The 27301-nt window shown below is 36.4% G+C and overlaps 1 protein-coding gene across 1 annotated transcript; it reads left to right on the top strand.

Annotated features, from left to right (window-relative positions):
• The first annotated feature begins 543 nt into the window (after window positions 1-543).
• Window positions 544-27301, top strand: LOC144980544 (importin subunit alpha-4-like). Its single transcript, XM_078928207.1, has 13 exons — window positions 544-724; window positions 3137-3181; window positions 14392-14555; window positions 15880-15975; window positions 16462-16547; window positions 17179-17265; window positions 18163-18377; window positions 19806-19937; window positions 20354-20482; window positions 22964-23068; window positions 23866-24100; window positions 25215-25306; window positions 26635-27301. Exons 1-13 carry the CDS (start codon window positions 659-661, stop codon window positions 26725-26727), a joined length of 1545 nt encoding a protein of 514 aa, XP_078784333.1. The 5' UTR covers window positions 544-658; the 3' UTR covers window positions 26728-27301.

Below are 27301 nucleotides of genomic sequence, written 5' to 3'. Positions count from 1 at the left end.
TAAATAATAAAAAAGATGACAAAAAACTCGAAAAATCATTTGGGTGCGTCATTCTTGTAGGCCCGCATATGACTCACAAAGATGTGACAAAGTAATTCATTGGTGGATATTTTTTACTAATGATGACGGTCGTATTCTGTGCGGGATCATAATCTTATTCTATGTTTTATAAAAGCTAGCTGACTTGCTTCCATAAAATAATTTTAAAAGTCAAATAAATATTTTTAAAAAATAATATCAAACCATGTAAAATAAACAAAAATTTATAAATAGAATGCATTTAATTATTAATCATTGAAAGGGAAAATAATTCCAGCTTTACTATCCATGTAAAATCAATAGGGTTACAAATTCAACAAATTTTAGAGACGGGCGGCTTTGAAATCGAAAGTGGTTGACTTTGAATTATTATTTTAAAATATGAAATAATATATATTTTGGGATAATATTGCTTATAAAACAATTTTAGTCATACAACACTCCTGAAAATCCGTGAATATTTTAATTTTTAAAATAATTGTATTTTGGCCAATCAGAACTTGTCTACTTTTTAATCAGGAAAGCATGAGAACCCGACATTACTAAGGTGGTGATATATTGTGAACAAAGTATATAATTTATTATTAACTTATTCTTGGCTCACGGATATAATTTAACAATGGCAACAGATCCATCAGGAAAGGCGAGAACGCTAATGTTCAAAAATAAAGGCAAAGATGCCGAGGTAAGTCATGTAAATCGTTTTTATTGGCTTTGCCAATGGTATGGTCGCGTGAACTTGGATCATGATCCTGCATTATGAATGGAGAATATCTGACTGATTTTAGTAATAAGCTGAAAGGAAAAGCAAATATTTCATATTGTTTCAAACATATATCTTTGCTTTTTACAAATCTTATTGATTCCTTATTTTGTTCGTGTTTTCGACATGTTGCCAGATGAGGAATTCCTATATTTGGCTATACTTGAATTGATTTTAGATTTTAATTTTCAATCCTTGTCCCCGAGTCCGAGTCCTACTTGAACTTGAACAACTAACATTAGTAACAATGTAACAAAGGTCATCTTCGTTCCTAGTTTTAGTCTTAGTCTTAGAGTTGCTTTTTCAGCTAAATAATCAATAGACATAGAACAGGAACAATAGATTGTATGCAATCTTCAGATTCAGATGATGAGGCGAATTCGTTCATAATTCACTCAATTCATACTTTACTTTAAATTTAAAATCAACAAAAAGTACACTAGCAGTAGAGTAGTAGCAGTAGCAGACTATACTTTACTTACACTGGTCGCTATTGACAGACCCTTGCCAGATAAATTTTTTACAAACTTACAAACTAGTCTGAAAAAAAAAAGCCAAAATTAAAAATGATCATGAAAAATGCCATTGGAAATCCAATTACTACCAAATAAAATGAAAGTGAAAGTAAACAAATCTAAGACAGAGACTAAGATGTCAAGTCCAGTTTTTTCCCCATGTCACACATCATCATTACATTGTTGACTCATCAGTTTACCTCTCTGCTGATGAACGAACATATTCAAAATCATAAGTCATAAGTCATAAGGGAGCGTCTATGTACATGGTAACTCCGGTAACTGGCCTCGTTGTGTGTGTATGTGTTATAAAAAAATCAAACACTACAATTTAACCCATTAAAGGCGAGATTCAATCTTATGTTAACCTGACACCAGATCTTAGTCTTAATGTTATAATTATAGATTAATTGAAGCCCTAGTCAAAATACTCTTACTCTTACTGCTCTCCTGGTGGAAACGATTTATTCTGCATTAACAATAGGGAAACTATTATCTGGAGAATAAAAAATCAGTGTTACTGTTAAGGGCAAGGGGTTAAATTGCATGATGCACACATCATAGAGCACCTTTGTGACACCCCTTTGATCTACATCATCAGGCGACCCATTGTTTCTTTCAACTTCTCCCAATGCCCCCCCCCCCCTCTCTCTCTCTCTCTCTCTCTCTCTCTCTCTCTCTCTCTCTCTCTCTCTCTCTCTCTCTCTCTCTCTCTCTCTCTCTTTCTCTCTCTTTCCCTTTCTCCCTCCCTCCCTCTCTCTTGTCATAGTGTCATCTCTTCCCCTTCCCCTCTCTTGGTAAAACGAAAACTTTCTGCTCGGTTTGGAAGTACATGTAGGATTTATCTCTCACTAGGCCTAGGCTGATGGATTAAAAAATATGACATCAGGTAATATGTGTCTCTAATTCCAAAGTACAGATTATCTGTTTGGCCAATTTAATCAGGCATTTGGCCGTCTGGCAGTCCAGCTGCTGCTTATGTTCTGTCTATAACTATAACACACACACACAAACCAAAAAAAAAAAAAAGGGGGGGGGGGGGGGGGGGGGGGGGAGTGTATGAATGAAAGAAATCAAGGTCATAAATTACTGTGCACCAAGCTCAATGCCCCCTAACCCCTCCCTCCCAAAGCATGGTACAAGGTTTCCGTGTATTTTACTGTGTACATAGATCCTGAGGCTAGGTGCCTGGTTATCCTGTACAAAGCCAGTCCAAAAACATAAAAGAAGAGGTTGATGAAGAACAATTGCTGTTTACTGTTTTTCTCCTTTATTTTGTTTGGTTTGACCTTGGTTATTTATTTGTTCTGTTTCTGAGCAAGTATTGAATTTTTTTTTTCCATTTTCTTCTCTGATCAATTGTTCAGTGTTTCAAGCTAGATTATTTAGTTAATTATTTATTTATTTTTGCCTCTGATTATCTGATTATCTGTTCTGTTTCTGAGCGAGTTTTTTTTTCTCTTTAAAATTTTTTTTTTAATGCCTCAATTATTTTTCCTCTGAATGAGTGAGATTGTTCTGTTTCTGAGCGAGATATTAATTTCCTTTTTCTTTTTTTTTTTTTTTTTATTGTTGTTGCCTCAATTATAATAGTTATATTATTTCTGTTTGGTTTCTGAGCAAAATTTTAAATTTGTATTCATAATTGTTATCTAGACAATATTTCACCATCATCATGTCATGACAATGGAATATGAGATTGTATCAAGATTTTTTAATATATATATAACGTGAATCGTTTTAAATTGAGTACATGCTGGTCTAACAGTATTTACATTGTTCTGTGTTGTGATGCAACAAATACTACTTATAATTGCAGGAAATGCGGAGGAGAAGAACAGAGGTCACAGTGGAATTGAGAAAGGTGAGTATCTAGCTATTTGGGAAGGAATGAAATTCTCTATGTTTCAATTCATTCATGCCCGAGGCAGAATTTTTTTTTGGGGTCTTTTCCAAGAGTAACCCTGGCATCATTTGCTGTGTAGGGATTCAAAATGGATTTCACTTTCTTTGCCATTGTTATGCTTGTAAATGGAACTGAGACATTCATTTGTTAAAATGGAGATGTTCTAACTTCTCATGGAAATTACATAGCTATTTAAAAATAAATAAGAATAATAGTATGCATTATGGTTTGAAGGTTTCACCCTAAACTTAAAGTTTGTCAAATTTTAGTTTATTGTAGATAAAATACACGTGGAAAAGAAGAAGAAAGAAAGGGGAAAATCATATCTTTTGTAATTCATTGCACTGAAACGACAATCCTAATGTGATTATCCATGCAGGAGAACAATGATTGATAAGTTATATACGAGACTTATCTTGAAGTTGAAGTATGGTGATCAATATTTTCTTCTCGTAATATTGAAGATAGTGCTCATGCCCAAAAAGATCACTATTTATCTTTGGCAAAGCGGTCCCTTGGCGACAATTTCTTTATAATTTTTTTTGCAACTCAATTTCAAATGTGTGAAGTACACTCATCATAAACTACATATGATTAAAATTTTATATCCCAAATTACTCGAATTTCACACATGGATGAATTAATTATATCACCAAATACATTGGCCAAATAGGAATGGGTGGAATATCAAGTTATTTCTCCAATATTACAAGACAAATTACTTATCATCCTATTTCAACTTCCGGGTAAGTCTTGTTTATTTTATCAATTATTTCATTAACTGTGACATTGGATGGAACCACTTGAGACATTAAAGCAGGACGATAAAAACCTCCCCAATAAATTGATAGATAAACGATACTTACCAAAGTTGAAGTTTGTCTGTTATTCTACAACACTGGTCGATTGTGAATTCATTTGAGTGATGAACCATCCATTTACCGATCACACTTTAAATTTTGAGCGGGCTACTATATGAGCCCAGATACTACCCAACTCTAACATAAACTGCTCATGGATTGTATGAAGATAATATAAATCTATCACCAGAACTAGAGGGGAGGGTATATTATGATAATTATGGTAAGGGAGGGCAAATGAATTCACAATCGACCAGTGTTGTAGAATAACAGACAAACTTCAACTTTGGTAAGTATCGTTTATCTATCCATTCTACAACACAATTGGTCGAATTGTGAATTCATATGAGACTTCAAAGTCATATAGTAGCACGCGATGTAAAACGATGAAAACCCACAAAATATTATCGCTTCAAGACTAACTAAATGAATCGTAAAATATAATGAAATATCCGCTACATTATTAGTCCAAATGAACGAATCCATTATGCTTAATGCATACCACCCTTTGTGGCAATAGAGTAAGGTCTGTTGTACGAAGAGAGTAATTGATATCCCGAGTTACACATGCATGCACCCTACAGAAACACCTAAACTGTAGCTTCCGTAAAATAGCCTGACTCTACCAAATATTTCAGTCAAAAGTGAAGGCCATGGTCATACCACCAAAAGTGAACAAATCGTTGATTTTATACAACAGTTCAACCAACAGGGTAGTATTTATGTTCCCTGGCCACTCCTAACAACAAAACACCAGTCGACGCAATTGTCTTAAATGACGTCAAAATTACATGGGAGTCGGACTATAATAATCATTCCAGTAACACCACAAGCTAATAATATAAGTCAAACATTAGCACGTAGCAGCGATGATGGCACGTAGACAACAAGCAAGTCCTCGGGCTGGGATCAGAACCTCCATAACATAGAGGCGACAGTTTATAACTCATAAGGCCTCTGGATCCATCCCTAAGGCCATTAACTCGCTCAACCCTAAAACTGACTATATCCGTAGTTTAACAGGGTTACTTTTGCCCCATGCCTATTTATTACGTATTTTATGCGACAAATTATAGGCGTAGTATCAAAGCTAATGTTTTTAGTTTTACATGTTAATGGTGGTTGAACAAAAATGTCTATGTATATGCTCATTTTTAATATATCCAATTTTGAAAAGTAGCAAAAAATTCTAGCATTGAGTGAGTTAAAACACCCGCTAATCCTGCCTTGATTAGGCATAAATACTAGAATATGCATCAATCAAGCCCGAATCAACAAAGCCCACCTAAATACAATCGAACAAGTACAAAGAAAATCTTCGTGAATGTCACCAACTGGAACTCAAACCAGGAAGAATCATCCCCATACTAGGCTAAAGTAAGTGACTCACATTACAGAATAAGAGATTAACTCCTACCAGCGTTCACACCAGAAACCAACATCGGACACGCCCGAAACCTGAAGTTCTGACAAACCGACCAGTCCCATCAGTCATAACAGGCATGCCTGCCCAAGCCGAAAGACAATTGCCTAATCGGACCTGTTCACCAATTAAAATGTTTAAGATACTACATTAGTTTCTCCTTTCACCTTCATAAACATCCATCTGTCTTCACTCCTTGTCAATAAGATGTGACTCAGACAGCCTCATCCTCCTCGTCCTCTTCACCATCACCAACGCTATTATCATCATCCTCATCATCATCTCATCATCATTCCTCACACGTCCCTAATCCTCATCGTCACCAGTTTCCCCCTGGTGCAGCTTTGTAACCAAATATACAAAGACCTCCATGGAACAATCTGACAAATTCTGCTCCGGCCCACTTAAATAATAAAATGAACTAAATATACCGATATCCGTGTCACGTCATGTGTATATTACACTATGCTGGAAACTAAGACTGCCGCAAATCGTGGGTCGATGAGTCTATTGCATGTAAACGGGAATCAAGACCCATGTAGTATGTATGCATTAAAAAATTATACACAAAATAGTTGCTAAAAATCCCAAACAATTTCAATCGAAACAAGGGAAAATATACTGTAGGTCATTGTATATTAACAACACTGATAAAAACCTAAGTATAAAAGTTAGTGCATCAGCCTCACAACCATAAGTCGTTACCCATAGTCTCCAATCAATAAAGATCTAGAATCTAATATCATCAGAAATTCTTTCCAGAGATGGCAAAACTGTTGAAAACCAGCTCCCCCTTTATCCAGCGCAAATGTCTGATCGAAGGACTCCCTACTAAGTACGAAAATGTTAAACCACCTAGGTTAATGGTCCAAGTAACATAAAATGTTGTCAAATCAACCAATACAGAGTGTTAAGTAATGCCACTCTGAGTGAATACACCACGGCTCTTATTAAAGAGCGCCTGTCTAACGCCATATGTAAGGAGATGTCTATAAAATATCTAGTTTAAAAAGATGTGAACAAAATATCCAACCAGGTCTATTAAGGATATGTATAATCCAAAATCAAGAGGTAAACCACCCTACACAACAGATATCCCTGACACCCAGTATGCAAAGTGAGGTAATCCAACAGAGATATATGACTAAGCGCATACTATCCCTGGCCCCGGGCAAAGCTGAGGAAGCCATTCACAAAAAAACCCAAAAGTTATCAGGGTCATCAAGGCACTTTGACCCTAGCAAATAACTGCCCACCTTACAAAGTCTAATAATCAGGCAAACAGTGATAGTGATAGTTGACTGAGTGCATACTATCCCTGATCCGGAACAGAGGCTGACTAACAGTCAAAGCCCCGTCCCATACTACTATCCCTGTTCCGGAACTGAGGCTGACTAACAGTCAAATCCCCGTCCCATACTATCCCTGGTCCGGAACCGAGGCTGACAAACAGTCAAAGCCCCGTCCCATACTATCCCTGGTCCGGAACCGAGGCTGACTAACAGTCAAAGCCCCGTCCCATACTATCCCTGGTCCGGAACCGAGGCTGACAAACAGTCAAAGCCCCGTCCCATACTATCCCTGGTCCGGAACCGAGGCTGACTAACAGTCAAAGCCCCGTCCCATACTATCCCTGGTCCGGAACAGAGGCCGACTAACAGTCAAAGCCCCGACCGAATAAAAATCAGACGTAAATAGATCGTTTGATACAAACAATCTGGCTGATGAGGCCTAGACAAAGCACCTGACATCTATGGTCAGAGTAGTCTAAAGTATAACGGCAGAAAACCGTGCCGGTGACAGGTGACTTAGTGCACACTACCCCCGGGCCAGGACAAAAGATTAAGCACCTAGAGTCCCGTAGGTCATTAGAGACGTAATGACAGTAAAAAAGGATGATCAATCCTGGACATATAAGCTATGTCCGGAACCTCACAAGAGGGTTCCCTGGCATTGACAAACTTTACCTATGCCTGCTCCAAACGCAAATACCACGAGCGAAGCAGCATAGATCTACCTGAAAAATAAAAATAAAATATAACTATAGTATGACCCAAGCATTTGAGATACAAAACCGTCTCAAATGTCTAAAATATGAATGCCAAAAGAGCTAAAAAACGGCAGAAAACCGTACCATTGATAGATGACTTGCTTAGTCAATACTATCTCCGGTCCAGGGCCAAAGGCTTAGGCAGCCAGAGTCTGGAAATGATGTGTGTCATACATAAAGATTGCTTGATACAAACAATCTGGCTGATGAGGCCTAGACAGAGCCTCAGACATCTAATGTCTGGGTTGTCTAACGTATAACTGCAGAAAACCGTGCCGGTGACAGGTGACTTAGTGCACACTACCCCCGGGCCAGGACAAAAGATTAAGCACCTAGAGTCCCGTAGGTCATTAGAGACGTAATGACAGTGAAAAAGGATGATCAATCCTGGACATAATATAAGGTATGTTCGGAACCTCACAAGAGGGTTCCTTAGCATTGCTATTTGTACCAATGACTATTCCAAACGCCAAAAACACGAGTGGAAATCTCATAGGTATCCCTATCCAAACCCAACAATCCCTATGCAGTGAGTAAATATCCAACAATTATAATATGTGCTATCTCACATGATGAAAAAGTGAAATAAATGTTCTCTCACCTGTATGCTCCAGGCCCAAAGATTAAGCTTATGTAGTTCGTTAGAATAGTAATGACAGTAAGAAAGGATGATCGATCCTGGACATAATATAAGCTATGTCCGGAACCCCACAAAGAGGTTTCATGTCATTGTCAAATTATTCCTATGTCTGCCCCTAAACACAAATAGGACGAGCGAAGCACCATAAATCTACATCAAAATAAATAAATAAAAATAACTATTGTATGACCCAAACATTTGAGACACAAATCCGTCTCAAATGTCTAAAATATGAATGCCAAAAGAGCTAAAATACGGCAGAAAACCGTACCGTTGATAGATGACATGCTTTGTCAATACTATCTCCGGTCCAGGGCCAAAGGCTTAGGCAGCCAGAGTCTGGAAATGATGTGGGTCATACATAAAGATTGCTTGATACAAACAATCTGGCTGATGAGGCCTAGACAGAGCCTCGGACATCTAATGTCTGGGTTGTCTAACGTATAACGGCAGAAAACCGTGCCGGTGACAGGTGACTTAGTGCACACTACCCCCGGGCCAGGACAAAAGATTAAGCACCTAGAGTCCCGTAGGTCATTAGAGACGTAATGACAGTGAAAAAGGATAATCAATCCTGGACATATAAGCTATGTCCGGAACCTCACAAGAGGGTTCCCTGGCATTGACAAACTTTACCTATGCCTGCTCCAAACGCAAATACCACGAGCGAAGCAGCATAGATCTACATCAGAGAGAAAAACTAACTAATGTATGACCCACGCATATGAGACAAAAATCGTCTCAAATGTCTAACATATGAATGTCAAAAGAGCTAAAAAACGGCAGAAAACCGTACCATTGATAGATGACTTGCTTAGTCAATACTATCTCCGGTCCAGGGCCAAAGGCTTAGGCAGCCAGAGTCTGGAAATGATGTGGGTCATACATAAAGATTGCTTGATACAAACAATCTGGCTGATGAGGCCTAGACAGAGCCTCAGACATCTAATGTCTGGGTTGTCTAACGTATAACGGCAGAAAACCGTGCCGGTGACAGGTGACTTAGTGCACACTACCCCCGGGCCAGGACAAAAGATTAAGCACCTAGAGTCCCGTAGGTCATTAGAGTCGTAATGACAGTGAAAAAGGATAATCAATCCTGGACATATAAGCTATGTCCGAAACCTCACAAGAGGGTTCCATAGTCTGGCGTGTTGCACCTATGACTTTTCCAAACGTGAATACACGGGTGAAGACAGCCGAGGTCTAACCATCAAAAAAATATTCCTCGAGAGAAAACAACTTTACACTGAACCCAAGACTAAATTAATCAATCCTCGGTGCTAACATAGTAATCCTATTTCATTCCTGTCCACTCGTACTAAACTGAATCTATTATCATTAGAATATGCCCATATAAAAACAGATAGATATGTGTGTGTAATGGATAAAGCAGATACAGAATGTTTGTATACATATAATACACTAGTCAATTGTTAGTACCACTAACTGTTAGATTCTCTGTCATACTACCATAACAGTGTAAAGCTGAGAAAATTGATGATATACTAAGACCTTCTATCTTCTCACGTAATAAACCATGCTAGCAGCTCCAAAAAAATCATTCTCCCACACTAGCATAGTAGGTATCGAGAGCAAAAAGCCTATGCTCCTCTCCTAGTAACGAAATACCGTAGTAATAAATTAAGGCTCCTGATTGAAAAAAGGTGCAAAATCATCAGTATAATATATGCCATCGCAAAAGCATCTAATGAAATATTGAACAATTGACACGTGTCTATACATATATAAAATACAAATTAGCTGGAAGTGCCAGCTATTAAGTAGTGTGCCTCAATAACATTATGGTATAAAGCTGGGACCATTAGTGACGTCTAGTTAGTCACTAAGACTAAGACCACATATCTCCCCAAAGTTATAGACTATGTATACGGCTCCAATATATCAATGTTGCCAAAATCGATATGTCATATTTTAGGCATAGAGAAGACAAAGGCTTACTCCTCTCCTAGTCCTAGCACCAAAATAGTACTAAAATAAATTAATGCTCCTGATAGAAAAACAAAAACAAACAAAAAACAAAAATGATATATCGTCATTATAATATGCCATCATAACAGCATATAATGAGTATTGAAAAAATGTCAGTGTCTGTATATATAAACCAGTTCCAATAAATCATTGTTGTCATATTAGTCCTATATTAGGCATAGAGAAGACAAAATCTTGAAGTCTTCATTCCAATCCATTGTAACAAAAAACTGTGCTAAGATATGCCCCCTGAGTGAATGGAGGTCCACCATCATGGCATAAAGAAGAAGCATATATAGTCTTGTGAGGGTGTGAGATGGCTTCGTTGTTAGAAATCAACAGACGCATTGCCAAATAGACTAGAAATTCTCCAAAGTAATCCGACCCTAAGGAAATGCGATCATATTATAGACGGTCATATTTACATACAAATAAGATCATATATTATATATATATATATATATATATATATATATATATATATATATATATATATATATATATATATATATATATATATATATATATATATATATAGCGCAAATCCACTAAATGTGTTCAGAGCGCTTTACAAAGGGTCACTGTCCAACAGCAACATTTAAAATGTAGAACGCTACTAGATGTCAATGATATTGGTCGATATTACCAAATTCCCAGACAGCACGTTAATGGTCAAATACACATTTTTCACCTGAGTAGGTGAGAGAAAGCAACAAGTATATAATATAGTAAATCATTGGAGAATGTGAAAAAAGAGCCTTTCCCGAGCACTCAACTATACCCCTAAGCAAGGCTGGAATCCGACACCTTCCGATGCGACCTCGAGTGTCATATCACAAGGCCACATAGCATAGCCGCACATTATAAACATTTTGTCAATATTTTTAATCCGCGGATAATTGGTTATGAGTAGATAATCGTTACAGGTCTAGCTCACATAGCCTCCATCATAGTTTCTCACATGTCGGTAAAGAGAATAATAACTGGATAACAAGGCCCATAACTCATCCATTCTATGTTCCTCAGCATAATCATAAAGAGCCGATGGTAACCGAATTACCCCGTTCCAAAACGAACTTAAGCCAAAACATGTGAGAACCTCATGCGACGATAGAGCTGCTAGCAAGGCCTTCGTATAGATGTCGCTGGCTGCTAGCCATAGATGTCAGAAGATATGCCCCATTAAAAATATAGATAACGATTAAAAAATCGCCATTCTTCCCCCGAACCCAACGGTACATAATAACAACCAAAAACCATAATTATTATTGCCTAAGAATTATGGTTCCAAAAATAAATAGCATCAAAGGGTGTAATCTATTATACTGCAGTGCAATTGAAATAAATACACCGAAGTACTCTCAGGTTAGCCATATCGCCTCTTGTATAAACATTACATTATTCAACATCAACCAAGCAACTCCGCGCCATAATGATCCCGCGCAGTCACAACAATAGCCAAGGCCGCTTTAACTCTAAAATTCAACCCGCCAATAGCGACAACCACCAAATATCCATGGGCGGAGTAGTCAAGACTGTTCTCAATCAGTAAAACCTAATCGTTGTGAAGAAAATGACAGGATTTCCAGTTTCGCAGGATGTTTCCAGCTTTGATTCAAAAAATTAAAACATGTAGATATGGATCCCATATTATCCGCGGGTGAAAATTATTAACTTTGTACTTTGTTTGATAAAAATCGGGAAAAAGGTTCGACTTTGATGATGAAAAGTGACTTAGATAAGGATTATTGTAAACTTTTGAAAGTACCTATTCTTATTATGAATAACTTGTAACTCCCTAATATGTTGGTCGATTTTGTCATTCGTAGTATCAATTTTATTATAATAGAGAGATAGGAACTTCAGAGTGGAAAAATGGTTGGTAAACAACAATGTTATATTCTTTGATCAACCGACACTGTCCATTCCTGTAGAATTGTGAGTCAAGCATATCAACGTGTTCGACTAATCACATGCTCTTTAACTGGCCGGCCGAAACAAAGACGCTACCTCCCGTCCCGGGATTACGTTATTGTTATGCAAAATATGTACCACCTTCCGCACCACCAGAGGGTAGTTGCAATACCCAACGAGCGATGGAAGCGATGACATCAAAGAGCTACTCCACCACAGCGTTTGGATGGCTTTGCGAGATCTAAAAGCTATAACCGCGAAATGTCATGTTATTCCGACTCTTAGTAATATCGAAACGTCTCATCGTCTCATCTACTCAAAGTAAAGGGAGGGGGTGTCAATCGGATTCAATAGTCTGAAGTCACGTCCGCCCAGCAAAGAAAATTGGCACTATTTTTATTCTTTATTCTGGCTAGAACTTCACCTGTCATGTGATCCGAATGTATAAAAGTAAAAAACATGATCAGTAGGTTACTATACGTATTCTATACGAGGGAAGTGACGTCACGACTGTTACCCTCCAGACGCGACTTACCGCAACACTGGCCATGGAAGCAAATGCCTCTATCTAAATTCTACTTATAGTACTCAATGATGTCCTGGCATCTATCCCATCTATCATAATAAAATTATGATATAAACATCAAACGTATAGTAAATTAGGCACGGGTTTCGAAGGTTTCTATTCAGTGAGTAATTTATGATTAATTTTTGAGTAATTTCAACTATAAGGTAAGATACAGTGGGCAGAAAAGGCGTGTATTTTAGTTAATCACACACCATCAATACACAAATGCCACTTTTACTGACTTGACATTGAACACGCCCATATAGAATAGAAGGAGCCCCTAATTTTCACGTCTCCAACGTAGGTTACCGATAGTTTACATAGTTGAGCCTTGCGACTGTCCCCCAGGGGCGTGGCTATATTCCTCTACACTTACTGAGTGTCTATCCACAGACTACCGTCCTGTGTTATCTATGTGTCTATGTGGGGAGGGGGGGGGGGGGTGCTAAGTACCAGATACCACTAAGCCACTAAGGATGCACGTTGCTAATGAATATTAATTATATGGATAATTCTTCTTCAAACCCGTGACATCTGACCATGGCGTACTAAAAGAGTTATAGTAGGGCTATGCATCTGACTGATTAGATCAAGCCTCATAACATTCGCTGTGTTTGGGTGTAGTCATTCCGTCTATATCCCTCGAATAAAACCGCTCCAAAACTAAACCACACCCTTAGTCCCCGATATGGCCACACCCCTCATATTATGATTATGCCCATAGTTTGATGTGACAAATTATTGAAACAAGACTAATGTGAGCCTCTGATGTTCTGTCCTGACGTAACCTATGTCATTTCCCGTGGATTCAGGAACATCCCTACCAGAAAAAGACGTGTGGAAATCACGTCTAAGACGTAATCAGTTCCTTTGAACCCCCTACAACAGGGGACTGAGGAACACTGATGATGCCGGGTTGTGCAATAATGTCCAACCGCGCCCTCATCGTATTGGTCCCCAAGTATGCTAAAATCTATTATCTAGCAGCCAAGTTCCTACAACTAAACAATCCATGAGCAAAAACACCTAAAACATATAAATAACTAAATAGAACTCATCAAAATCATAACAACAATATCATATAGCGGCTACTGAATAGCTATCAATTATATATATATAAAAACGTAATAAAGATAAGAAACGGCGATGCTTGTATAATCATGGAAAAGGCAGGGTGTTAAATGAGGCAACTTACTCTTAATCTCCAGACACAGTGATTATACAAAATTAAATCAATGTAACGAATTATTTAAAACACGATACACAATAATCCACTGAAATACACTCAAGAATTAAACACATCATTAACGTAATAAAAAATTACAAAAAGAAGTAAAGATTCCTACAATAGCTGGGTAGTATTAGTATTATAATTCTCGTCACCAATACGAGAGAGAGACCAAAAATGCGTGTGATCAGTTAGACGGAAAGATTCCAAGTGATCGGTAAATGGATGGTTCATCACTCATATGAATTCACAATTCGACCAATTGTGTTGTAGAATTCCCCTTTTTCATCACTCTGGGGAAATTTGTCTTTAAGGTCTATTCCAAGGTAAGACATGCAGACTATATGCAGACTATCTTAAGTGGTTCCATTCAATTATTACATAAGACGCAACATTTGAAATTGGATGTTTCTGCTTGTCATAAAAGCCTTAATTCTACAATTCAATTGTTCTTATATTATTGACTATTTTCAAATGCTATATCATGTGACAGACCAAAAGAGAGGAACATATGCTTAAAAGAAGAAACGTGCCAGCTCAAGACAGTACGGATTCGGAAGACAATGAAAAACCAACAAATCAGTCGTTGGAAACGATAGTGGCCAATGCCAGCAGTGTGGAGCCAGAAGTCCAGTTGGTAGCTGTACAGGCAGCAAGGTATGATTTTCTATCAGTGATTTGGTCATGGTGCAGACCTCCCTATTATTACGAAAAATTTGTAGGATTACGAAATTTTAACTCCAATTTCAGACTTTCACGAGCATCTTCTAAGAAGTCATTAAATCTTATTGAAAAGTTGATGCAAGACGACAAAATTCTAAGGATTTTGATGTATTTGTTAATCCCCCGTGAGGTTGAATTGTTGATTTTCAAAGTTAACTATTGCACCTACTATTTTTATTTCCTAGGAATTCGAATGGTTAAATGTTCAAGTAGGCAGGTATGATGGTGGGATTTGTAAAGATTTGAGTGGATCCCTCTTAGTGGGGACCTTTGCTTGTGTCTGGGTGAGACTTATAGGTGATAGTGTGCTCTTGGAATCTACATCTGTTTCCTATTAGAACAAATTCCCATTTGTCTTACTTACCTTTTCTTAGGTGCTTTATTTGTAATTCTAGAACTTTTTACGGTCCCATTTTCTTCCTTTTTACTGGGCGCTGAAATGACCTAAATGTGTCGCAAACGCTCTAAAACCTTTAAAAAGGAAGAGGTAATCATTCATCTCTCAGGGATGCCACTTTTCCAGCTTTTAGGCAATGGGCTGGATCCTCCAGTTATGATAGTCCAACGCAAGCCGGAACTTAAAAAAGAAATAGTTTCAACACTTTCTTTTATCAATTTAGTTTGAAATCTGTCCACTCTATTTTTTGTACTTTATTTTACTCTCAAATTCAGTACCTCCTATTCTATACTTTAACAGTATTCCACTTTGAAACCTGAAAGCCATACTCAGCGTAATAAAGGGCACATTCGCGCAATTTTTCAGGCTTTAAAAAAATGTACCACTGCATTTGACGGATGATGAATGCTCTCGCTCGTAGAAGAAATCTATGACTGTTCCATGTTTTGATTTGAACTGTAACTGAACAATTGCAGTGATGGGCATGTGGGGTCTTTTTGCAAATACAAGCCATTGAAGATTGAATACACGCAAACCATTTTCATGTCAATTGTAAACACCATGCAAAATTTGGTGACGATTAATCCAGTGGTTTCGGAGCCTTAGTGTTACTAAAAATCCAATTTGCCAAATATATAATAGTAATGTAGGTGAAATAGAAAAGGGCTGAAATGGCTTAAATTTATCTTGCATTTATATCTGGCTTTGTTAAATTGGAATCCAGCTCTATGCCATAGTCTTATTAAATTTAGGTGTTAAAATAGACAGTGAATCCGATAAGGTGTCCATATTGGAACAACCTACCCTACTTACTTGGAGGTTGGTTATAAAGTGAACAAAACATTGCTTTTTTTATTTCAGGAAATTATTATCCAGTGATCGCAATCCTCCCATTGATGATTTAATTGCATCTGGTATTTTACCCATCTTGGTCAACTGTTTAAATAGAGAGGACAGGTGAGTCTTTTTGCCACTTACTTATTGAAACTCACTCTAGACGTTAAATCGTAATTTAAATCACTTTTCAGTTGGGATTCTGTATCTCATTAGAGGATAATCTGATGGCTATAGGTTTGACCCAGATTTATGCAACGGTTTCTTTATTTGCTGTCCTACAGTAATGATGATGATGATGATTATTATTATTATTATTATTATTATTTTTATTTTTTTAAATTTTTTGTTTTTTTTTAATTTTTAAATTTTAATTTTTAAAAATTTTATTTAAAAAAAAAATTATTATTATTATTATTATTATTATTATTATTATTATTATTATTATTATTATTATTATTATTATTATTATTATTATTGCTATTATTATTATTATTATTATTATTGTTATTATTATTATTATTATTATTATTTTTATTATTATTCATTCGTCTTCAATTTTGATCCTCACCATTCATATTTTTCTTGCATTTTCCCCCTTTATTTTAGTCCCCCTTTACAGTTTGAGGCTGCATGGGCATTGACAAATATTGCCTCCGGCACATCTGCTCAAACACAGGCTGTCGTCAACGCAGGTTAGGTCACTTTCAGGTCAAAGTTCATTTTAGAGAATTATAGAATATGATTGAAGAGGGTTTTTCACACCTTTTTAAAAAAAAAAAAAATCGTATTTCAAGAATTGGAGTTTAAAAAAATATAAATGAAAGAAGAAATAAGTTAAGTAAATGAAAGGAACTTCAATTTTTCACACTTAACATTATACAGTATTGCTTTAGAATAGCATTATTTTATTCCATTCATTCTTATTATTAAACAGTGATTTTCATATTCATTAAAAGTATCTGAAAACATGTTGGGAAAATTTAGCATTTTACTTAGCGCAATATCCACTAAACGTGCGCAAAGCACTTTACAAAGTGTCCCTGACCAATAGCAACACGTAATGTGTAGAACGAGACATGAGATCTGTAAGCCGATTTTACATTTTTTTTCTCTGACAGACAACGCTGTTAACAGCCAGGTACCCATTTTACACCTGAGTACAGTGAGAGAATGTGAGTAAAGAGCCTTTTCCAAGGACTCAACTATATGCAGAGAGAGGCTCGAACCCAGGACCTTCTGATCCGAAAGCGAGTGTCATACGACTAAACCACATCGCCGCACCAAAAAAATACTTGTATATTACATTCTTATTTTTGCTTTCAGGAGCAGTTCCTTATTTTCTAAAGTTGTTACAGTCACCACATCAAAATGTCTGTGAACAAGCTGTGTGGGCTCTAGGCAACATTATAGGTAAGTTAAATCTATTTTTCGTTTAACAGTTGTCATCAAGGTTTTTTTTATCATGTCTTCCCAGGGAAGCTAGGTTTTTTAGATCTGGTGGAAAGTACTTTGCAATCGTGCAGCAAGGCTGAAAGTCGGGACTGTTTTAAATATACATGTTGTGTAATTTGAAGCATTTAATTGTATGAATCAATTCAAGAACCAACTAACAATATTGTTTTGACACGAACATTTTATTTAGTCTAACACAATTACCACAAGGAACAAGCAGGTGGGTACACAGTTTGGATAGATGCACATTGTTGAAAAGATTATTTTTCTGTGGTGAAATATGAGAAAACATGTTGAAATTTTGGGAAACGTATCAATCTTTTAAAATGATTGAGGTTGGTTGGCAAGTCTGGTCTTTAAGAAATCAATATGTCCATGAAGTTCTAGCATTGAAAGCCAAGTAAAAAGAAGATGGCATTGGCTGGGTCATGTGGCCAGAATGAAAAAAGGGTCACTTCCCAAGACAGCCCTGTTGTACTGGACAGCAGATGGGAAGAAAAAGTGGGGAAGACCCAAAGAAACCTGGTGAAGGACCATGGAGAAAGAATTAAAGGAAGAAGGCCTGTCCTGGAATACAGCCACCGCAAAAGTGCCGATTGCAAAAAAAAATGGAGATGTCTGGTGGATGCCCTACCTGCCTCAAGGCATGTTCATGCAGCTACATTAAAAAGGTGGTTTACATTGACATTACATATAATTGTATTCATAACTCATCTGTCATTTTCTATTCATAGAAAGTTCTCTTTCTAAATTTTTATAATGGAATGGGCTTTCCTTTAGTTTTGAAAATAATTATTTACAATTGCATTCATTTTTCTACTTTCTCTTTTTTTCCCGTCCTCTCCTACCCCTCAGGTGACGGTCCCCAGTGTAGAAACTATGTGATTGGTCTTGGTGCTGTGCAGCATCTTTTGGCCTTTATAAATCCCAATATCCCTCTCCCCTTCCTTCGTAATGTTGCCTGGGTGATTGTCAATCTATGTCGCAACAAGGATCCTCCCCCTCCACCCCAAACCATTGAGGAGATTCTGCCAGCTCTCTGTCAGCTCATTCACCATTCAGATGTCAATGTAAGTTTCTTGAAAGCGTAGATGGGTGTCCTTCAGTTATCAACACCTGCATGCAAAATGTCGTCTGATGATTGATTAAGACTTTTTTTTTTTTTTTTTTTTTTTTTTTTTGGTTTTATTTCATTTTAAGGAAATTTTTGTGTGATTTTGAAAATCTTAGTTGATTTTAGATGATGGATGTATTTAGTAGCTTAAGATCAGCATCTTCCCTTTTCCAGCCCTTTTATTATTTATCCCAATACCCTGATCTCTACCATTGTCTCTCCATACCTGTTGTTTATATTAATGCAGTTTAATCAGGGCGTACAGATTTTTTTAAAGGCCAAAATTAGCCAAACTCGAAAATTTTCCTCAAGATTCAGGTGGGGTTTTTTTTTACTCCAAAATTTAGAGAAATTGTTTGAAAATGTGTATTTTTGCGAGGAAATGTATTTTTGACCAAACTGAATGGCGTATCATATTTACATCCTTTTTAAAATGGCAATTTCATTGAAATGGGGAGCCTTTTAACGTGGCAGTTCATAAAAACTGGGAGCCTTTTGAAAAGATAATTCATAGAAATAGGATATCTTTTAAAGGGGGCAATTTCATAGAAATGGGGAGCCGCTTTTTAAAAGGGCAATTCATAGAAATGATGAACCTTTTGAAAGTGGCAATTCATAGAAATGTGAACCTTTTGAAAGTGGCAATTCATAGAAATGATGAACCTTTTGAAATGGCAATTCATAGAAATGATGAACCTTTTGAAAGTGGCAATTCATAGAAATGATGAACCTTTTGAAAGTAGCAATTCATAGAAATGATGAACCTTTTGAAAGTGGCAATTCTCCATTGAATGATGAAATTTTTTGAAAGTTCATTTTAAAAATGATGACTTTTTGAAGGGCCAAATAGAAATACGCAACTTTTTGTTGGCGGTAGTTCTAGGAATTGATGAATTTTGAAACAGTACACAATTCTAGAATTGGTGACACCTTTTTTGAAATGGGGAATGCAATAGAAAAAAGTGAGTATGCCTTTCGAAAGTCCAATGTCATAGACATGATGAATCCTTTTAATGCCTATTATTAAAAAAAATGAAGACTTTTAAAGTGGAATTATAGCTGTTGAACTTTTTTGAAAGTGGCAATTCATAGAAATGATGAACCTTTTGAAATGGCAATTCATAGAAATGATGAACCTTTTGAAAGTGGCAATTCATAGAAATGATGAACCTTTTGAAAGTAGCAATTCATAGAAATGATGAACCTTTTGAAAGTGGCAATTCCTGGAAATCAAGCATTGAATGTCGATGAAATTTTTTTTTCTTGAAATTCTGTTTAAAAAATGTTTTTTGGGGCGCCAAAAAATACGCACATTTTTTGTTTGTTGCCTGTGGTAGGTCTGGTCTTGATATAGTTTAAACATTACTACATATTTGTTCTCCAGATTTTGGTGGACACGGTGTGGGCATTGTCTTACTTGACAGATGGGGGTAATGAACAGATCCAGATGGTGATAGACAGTGGAGTAGTGCCTATCCTCGTACCTCTTCTAAGTCATCAAGATGTCAAAGTACAGGTAGAAAATCTTCACTCTATTATCTCCTTTTTTTTAAAAAAAAAGGAAGCATTATTATAACAGGAGGGAAATTCCTGTTGCAATTTTTGTGTGTGGATAATATGGAAATCAAATATTTGACTTAGAAAATTAGTTTTTAATTTATACATGATATTAAACAATACAATCTGGTAAACAAAGAGACAATCAAAAGTATCTGTCAAGTAATCAAATAGACATTGTTGATTTAGCTGTGGCTTATAGATTGTCAGATGAAATTTAAAATAAACTGAAAGGATCTATATGCATATTGTCTTGTTATACATTTCTCAAAAAATAATATAATTTTCTTTTCTTTCTTTCTTTCTTTTCTTTGTGTGTGTTTGTGTATTTTGTGTGTGTGTTCCCTTCTCCACCCATCTTGAAATCCACAACAGACTGCAGCCTTGAGAGCTGTGGGTAATATTGTCACCGGCACAGACGAACAAACACAGGCCGTGCTCAACTGTAAAGCATTGCAGCACTTCCCTGCACTCTTATCCCATCCGAAAGAGAAAATTAATAAAGTGAGTTGGAATTTTCATTTATTAGTTAATTTATTTTTTTAAAAAAAATCATTAATCCATCTTTAAAGATTTTGTCATTATTTTTTCTTTGTTTTTCCTTAAAAAAAAATATATATATATTGCAAAAAGGCAAATGAAATTAATGACATGGTGATGATGATGATAATAATAGTGATAATAATAATTAGTAATGGACATGTATAGTGCACAATGATCCCTCATCATAGTAGTAGTGGTAGTAGACGTAGTAGTAATAGAAGTAGTAGCAGTAATAGCAGTAATAAAAATAGTAACAGTAATAGTTGTAATAGAAGTAGTAGCAGTAATAGAAGTAGTAGCAGTAATAGAAGTAGAAACAGAAATATGTTGACTATCAGAACTAGAAGTATTTTTATTGCAATTAGTAATCATAGTTGCTGTTATTGTCGTTGTTGCTGTTGACATTTAAAAAAAAAAGTTTTTATCATTCGATTCATTTTATTGGAAATGATGAAAATTAGAGGCCTGGGTTGTTTGAGTGATATTGATAGATTTAGAATAGGTTAGATTGGTTAATCCTTTGTGTTCTTTGTATTTAGATTTATATAGTATAGAATAGAATAGAGATAGTTTTGTAACGTTGATTAAAGAATGTGAATGGATGAGTGATTGAAACAAGCAAATAGTGGGTCTGACGTGTCAGTTTGGTTCATTTTACTGACTTGCTGATAAAGGAGTGCATATGAGATGGCATTTTGGGGCTTAGGTCAGTGTCTGGATGTCACATTTCGGCCATCTACCGGCCCCTGATGCTGTTGATGATTCAAATTGAAATGGCCCGGTATTTGACTTGTGTATGATTGTGTTTACCAGGTGCCTCTGAGATGTGACCGGTGTGCAGTCGGGCTAATGGTTCTCTTAGAATTTTCTGATCCATCAATTTTATGCCATTAAAATCACAATATTTTTTTCATAGTATCTATTCATTTATTTATTCTTTGATTTATTTTATTTATTTACTTACTTATCCACTTGGTGCTTGATCAACACACAAGGCTGACATAGTGGAATGCCATCTTTCTCAGTTGGGGGCCATTTTTGTCATCTGGTATTTTTATCGAATGAATGAACTTATACCAAAAAATCTATTGCAAAGCACCTCTGAGCACTATTTGTGGTGCTATATCAAATAATAATGATAATAGTCTTGAATCATCTAAGTGTATCCTTCTTAGTGGGATCCTTTGCTTGTGCTTGGATGGGACTTATTTTATACTGTCAAAATAGGGTAATGTAAATGTTGCTGCTCGAAGCTCGAAGAAATAATGTGATATTGAATGTAAGCTTCAATTTAATTACAAAAACAGATCAAGTGAACGTTTCAGGTTTCCCCTTGAATGAATATAATAACTGAGCTTGGATATAAAGTCTAGAAATATAGGGTGCGAAGAAGTGCCGGATGAAAACAGAATTGGCTGGCTAGATGGCTCAGCGGCTAGTGCGACTGCTCTCTCTCTCTCTCTCTCTCTCTCTCTCTCTCTCTCTCTCTCTCTCTCTCTCTCTCCTCTCTCTCTCTCCTCTTCCTCTCTTCTCTCTCTCTCTCTCTCTCTCTCTCTCTCTCTCTCTCTCTCTCTCTCTCTCTCTCTCTTCTCTCTCTCTCTCTCTCTCTTCCTCTCTCTCCTTCTCCTCTCTCTCCTCTCTCTCTCTCTCTCTCTTCTCTCTCTCTCTCTCTCTCTCTCTCTCTCTCTCTCTCTCTCTCTCTCTTCTCTCTCTCTCTCTCTCTCTCTCTCTCTCTCTCTCTCTCTCTCTCTCTCTCTCTCTTCTCTCTCTTCTCTCTCTCTCTCTCTCTCTCTTTCTTCTTCTCTTTCTTTCTTCTCTCTTCTAATTTCTCTTCCTCTTGTTTTATTACTTCATTTTTACAACATCTTCGTTTCTTTCTTTCTTTCTATCTTTATGTTCTTTTTCTCTTACATTTCTTTCTTCTTCTCTTCGTTCTCTCTTCTTTCTTTCTTCTTTCTTTCTTTCTTCTCTTCTCTTTCTTTCTTTCTCTCTCTCTCTCTCTTTCTTCTCTCTCTCTCTCTCTTTCTTCTCTCTCTCTCTTCTCTCTCTCTCTCTCTCTCTCTTCTCTCTTCTCTCTCTCCTCTCTCTCCCCCCTCTCTTCACCTCTCTCTCTCTCTCTCCCTCTCTCTCCCTCTCTCTCTCTCTCTCTCACTCTGATCCCAAGTTTGGCTCTGACACCGCAATATATTTTTGTAATTCTCTGTTTTCACCGTGCACTTTCTCGATACCCTATATTTCTCATTGTTAGTGATACAAGTGCCCGTCCCACACTTTTTCTGAATATAAAGTTGTGGAATTTCAGGTGTCATGTTTTCAAAAAAAATTTATTGGTGTTCTCATATATATTTGTATACTAGAGAAGAAGGAGATACTTCAATTTCTCTCATCAATAATATTGTTTCTTTCTTTTTTATATATTTATTTATTTATATTTTTTTTTAGGAAGCAGTCTGGTTCCTCTCCAATATAACAGCCGGTAATCAGCAACAAGTGCAAGCTGTTATTGATGCAGGTTTAATCCCTCTGGTCATCCACCACCTAAACAGGGTGAGTCTTGCTTTATAGATTTGAAAAAAACAAAAATGATATGGGGGTTTGGAGTTTGGCTACAGGGGACAGAATTATGTTTCAATCATGCACAGCGTGTTTGGATTATTAAAACTTCCCACCCATGCCTGATAGTAGTTTTAATACACATGTGGCTCAAGTGACCTTTAAACCCTCCCGTTTTTGGTGGAATCATTCCGATTTTCACTTTTCCTTTTTGCCTTTTCGCCATTGTTTCTAAAATTCCTGTTTGTGCAGCTATGTGGTCTAGTGGATCGGAAGGTCCTGGGTTTGAATCCCGTTCTTAGCTGTGCACAGTTGAGTCCTTGGAAAAGGCTTTTTACTCGCATTCTCTCACCCTACTAAGGTGTAAAATGAGTATCTGACTGTTAACACCTTGTCTGTCGAAATAGTATTGTAACATCACCTAACAGGCAACATGTCTCGTCCTGCATATTAAGTGTTGCTGTTGGCTAGGAACTTTTTGTATAGCACTTTGAGGACGTTTAGTGATATTGCGCTATATAAATGCTCTTTCTTTTTATTTTTAGGGGGGGGGGGGGGGTATTTTTAAAAAAAGTCTGATGATAAGAAGGGGAAGTAAAAGATTATGGTGACCAAAAAAATTCTATGCTTAATGATTGCCAAAAGGGAGGGAAGAAATAAAATCAAGTGCTTCCTCCCCCTCCCCCCTTCTTCCTCCCCATTCCACCACTCCTCAAAATGTAACTTCAATTGGGAATTATTTTTTTCAAACCTCTCATTTTATCTCTTCCATTCTGTCTTGTCTTCCACAGTCTGACTTTCAAACACAGAAGGAAGCTGCGTGGGCCATCAGTAACTTGACCATCAGCGGTAAGAAGGAACAGGTGGCCTATGTCGTGGAGATGGGTGTTTTACCGCCTTTCTGCAACCTGCTCTCCGTCAAAGATGCCCAGGTGGTCAACGTGGTCTTGGACGGGATCAACAACATCCTCAAAATGGCTGGAGACGAGCTGGATACTAATTGTCAAATCATTGAAGAATGTGGAGGTAAGTACTAGTGATAGTGTGTTGCTCACTGACAAAATCAGTCAGAAGGTGAAAGTTTTGGATTTGCATTTTTTTTTTTTCATTTTCTGAAAGTATACGAAGTAAATCGGGTGGTTTTTCATAGGAAGTTATGTTCAAATGTATGGGAAAGGTATCCAGCAACTTTTCTCAAATTTCATACTTTTTCAACTTGACTAGCTGTAATATTTAGAAGTGAAATTAACTTTTCATATTTCCCGAAGATGTACAAAAAGGGTTGAATTAATAATTTATGACAAGAACTCATTTTGGATAAAAATTGACCTTCTAACTAAACTTGGCAATATCCCAGTTCAAACCTTTTCACCATCCAACTGATTATGTCATTCACTGTAACAATTAAGAAATTAAGGAGCAGGCACTGGTGTAAGATAAAGAACTGAACAAGTGTGTATGAAAGGTGCTAGACAAAGCAAGACAGAAAAATACAAGAAAAAAAACCATCCCAAAAAATCAGTTGACCTCGACTGGAGATCGAACCTCAGATTTTTCTGATTACTGGTCAGCACGTCTGACAGGTAATCAGAAGGTCTGAGGTTCGATCCCCAGTCAAGGTAGACTAATTTTTAGGATGATTTTTTTTTCTTGTATTTTTCTTTCTTGCTTTGTCTGGCACCTTTCATACACACTCATCTTTCTTTTTTTTTTTTGCCCTTCGAATATTGATGAATTAAAATCATCCTAATCATGGTAAAAAATTATTTATTCATCGACGTTTGAAGTAAAAGATTTTTGGCTTCAAAAAAGGGTATTTTGTAATTGTGCACCAGTATTTTTTAAAGCATATTTCATTGTCTAGTCTATGTCTAAATTTTAACCTTGGTGCGTGTCAAACTTTGGTTGTATTATCCTTTGTTTTTTTTATTTAAAAAAATTAATAATTACTGATATCATTCATGATGCTTGTATATGTTTCGGATTTAGTAAGATTTGAAAAATTATATGCACAAAAAGTTGCTACACTCAAATAAGCTAGGTCTCAATGATTTTTCTTTTTTTTTGGTTTTGTTTTGTTTTTTAATGTAGATTATTTTATGTATAATTTTGTAACATGCATTTGATTCCTTGTTTTCAGGTCTGGATAAAATTGAAAATCTACAGAATCATGAAAACGAAGAAATTTACAAAATGTCCTTTGAAATTATCGACAATTTCTTTAATGACGAGGTAGGTGATATTTTATTTCTGTTTTTTTTAAATTTATTTTTTTTGTCTCTTTCATTGTGGAGTGGCTGTCATGGGGATTCCACTCTTCGCTCTTATTGTTTGTGGCCAACTCTCCCTTCATTCACTGTGTCCGTGTTGATTCTGTCGTAACTCTGCCTGTCGCGTGTGACAGTTGCCTGACACACATTCGCGACATGACTTGTCATATGAATTCATACACAATTTGCTATATTTCTTTGTAAAAGGTTCCGACAAACAATTTTCGACATAAATCTTTATTTGTAATTTACAATTGTTCCCATGAACATTGTCGGCAACCTTTTTCGGCGAATTTTAAATGTAAAAGCGAATAATTAATTTGGAACCGAAATAGATGTCTTTATTGTGTTATTTTTTGTTTTGTTTTGTTCTGCTGGCTTCCCTCTGAATTCTTTGTTGTGAATGAAACATGTATTCAAATATCGAAACTTGTATACAACAACAATAAACTTTACTTTGTTTGCAAGAAGAAAAATTGAGTTGCTTTCTCCAGAGGACAAAGTAGAAATACAAGAACAAAAACTAAACGATTCCGAAATGTTTGTAGATTGTGGACGCGACCTTCACTGGATAGAAGGCAAAGTCAGCAATAAATTATCAATCTGTTGAGGTAACAGGTGATTAAAAGAAAATTTCAGACAATTTTGGAAAAGACGATTTACAGGCATGAAAATTACATTTACCCAATGAAATGTACTTGAAGAGTATCAATGATATTTTATCATTTCAATTGCTAAAAACGAAATTGGGGTTAATGCAGTAAAAATGAGACTTAAAAGCAATTGTTCAAATTTTCCTCCTTTTTCACATTTTTTCCACCATCAGCACTTATAACATGACACCAATTGTCTTGTCTCCATCTATAGTCCATCATTATAAAATTCATGGTCAAGTTAATCTTTTGGTGTGGGTGTTATTTGCTGTATTATTCCATAGCGGTTTACTAAGATAAGATTTCTGTCTAAGAACATAAAGACCAAACAAAAATATATGTATTTATTGAGGAATTGAATGTGATGAATATATAGAAATGGTGTTGTGGTTATTGTTATGATTATTATTATTATTATTATTATTATTATTATTATTATTATTATTATTACTATTTTGTGATATATGCATAGGTGTACCCATTGTTATAGTTTTTAAAAATTAAGAGGAGTTTATGTGTATGCTTTTCTGATGACAAATCTTTAGATCCATCTTTTCTCTTAGGTGCTGCACAGTCATTAGCTTAATGATATCGTATTCTGTCGACTCATTTCTTTGTATCAATCTTCTCTTCACAGCAAGAGGAAACAGTTTTACAACCCGATGCCAATCAAGAGGGATACCAGTTCAATCCGAATGCCCAAATTCCAGAAGACGGCTTCAAATTTTGACAATGTCACGCTCTCTTCTACGTCTTATAAAAATAAAACAAAAAACTAATTCTTTGACCACTTAAAGACTTGACAGTGTACAGAGTAGTGACGGCACAACCGATACCGAAGACGAAAACTGAGATGGACTTCCCTCTGACTGGCTTACTCTGATACTAAGACTACAACTGGAAACGACGATTATTCACAAGTCTTCCTCAACGCTGCCTACCCGCCTCTGCAATTCAAGCCTTGTCACCATTGTTTACTCTCTCGGTGTTCTATGCTGTTGTGTAATTCATTTCCTCGTCTTTGGAGATTTGTTATCCACACACAAAAAAAACAGCGCAAAGGATTGAGGCGACTAGACTACCCTACTACTACTACCACTACTACTGCTACCACTTCTCACTCGTGAGACCCTCATGCTAATCCTGCTGACACAAGCTAAAAGGATTCGATGGTCTTTGTTGTAATTATTATGGTCATAACCCATCATTCGCATCACAATATCTGGGACGACGACGACAGATGACCCATCCGACGACAACCAGTCTGATAACATGTCCAGACTGATATCCTTCAAAGAGAAAAA

Source organism: Berghia stephanieae, chromosome 10 (genome assembly GCF_034508935.2).
Source record: "Berghia stephanieae isolate SIO BIC M18660-M18661 chromosome 10, UCSD_Bste_1.3, whole genome shotgun sequence".
Lineage (NCBI taxonomy): Eukaryota > Metazoa > Mollusca > Gastropoda > Nudibranchia > Aeolidiidae > Berghia > Berghia stephanieae.
The sequence above is the reverse complement of the archived record's forward strand: the minus strand, read 5'-3'. Positions and strand labels throughout refer to the sequence as shown.

Excerpts from the sequence above, each read along its gene's own strand:
- LOC144980544 (XM_078928207.1), top strand. The coding sequence starts at position 659 with ATGGCAACAGATCCATCAGGAAAGGCGAGAACGCTAATGTTCAAAAAT. Across the intron at positions 3,182-14,391 it reads TCACAGTGGAATTGAGAAAG|ACCAAAAGAGAGGAACATAT; the intron begins GTGAGTATCTAG and ends ATCATGTGACAG. Across the intron at positions 14,556-15,879 it reads GTAGCTGTACAGGCAGCAAG|GAAATTATTATCCAGTGATC; the intron begins GTATGATTTTCT and ends TTTTTATTTCAG.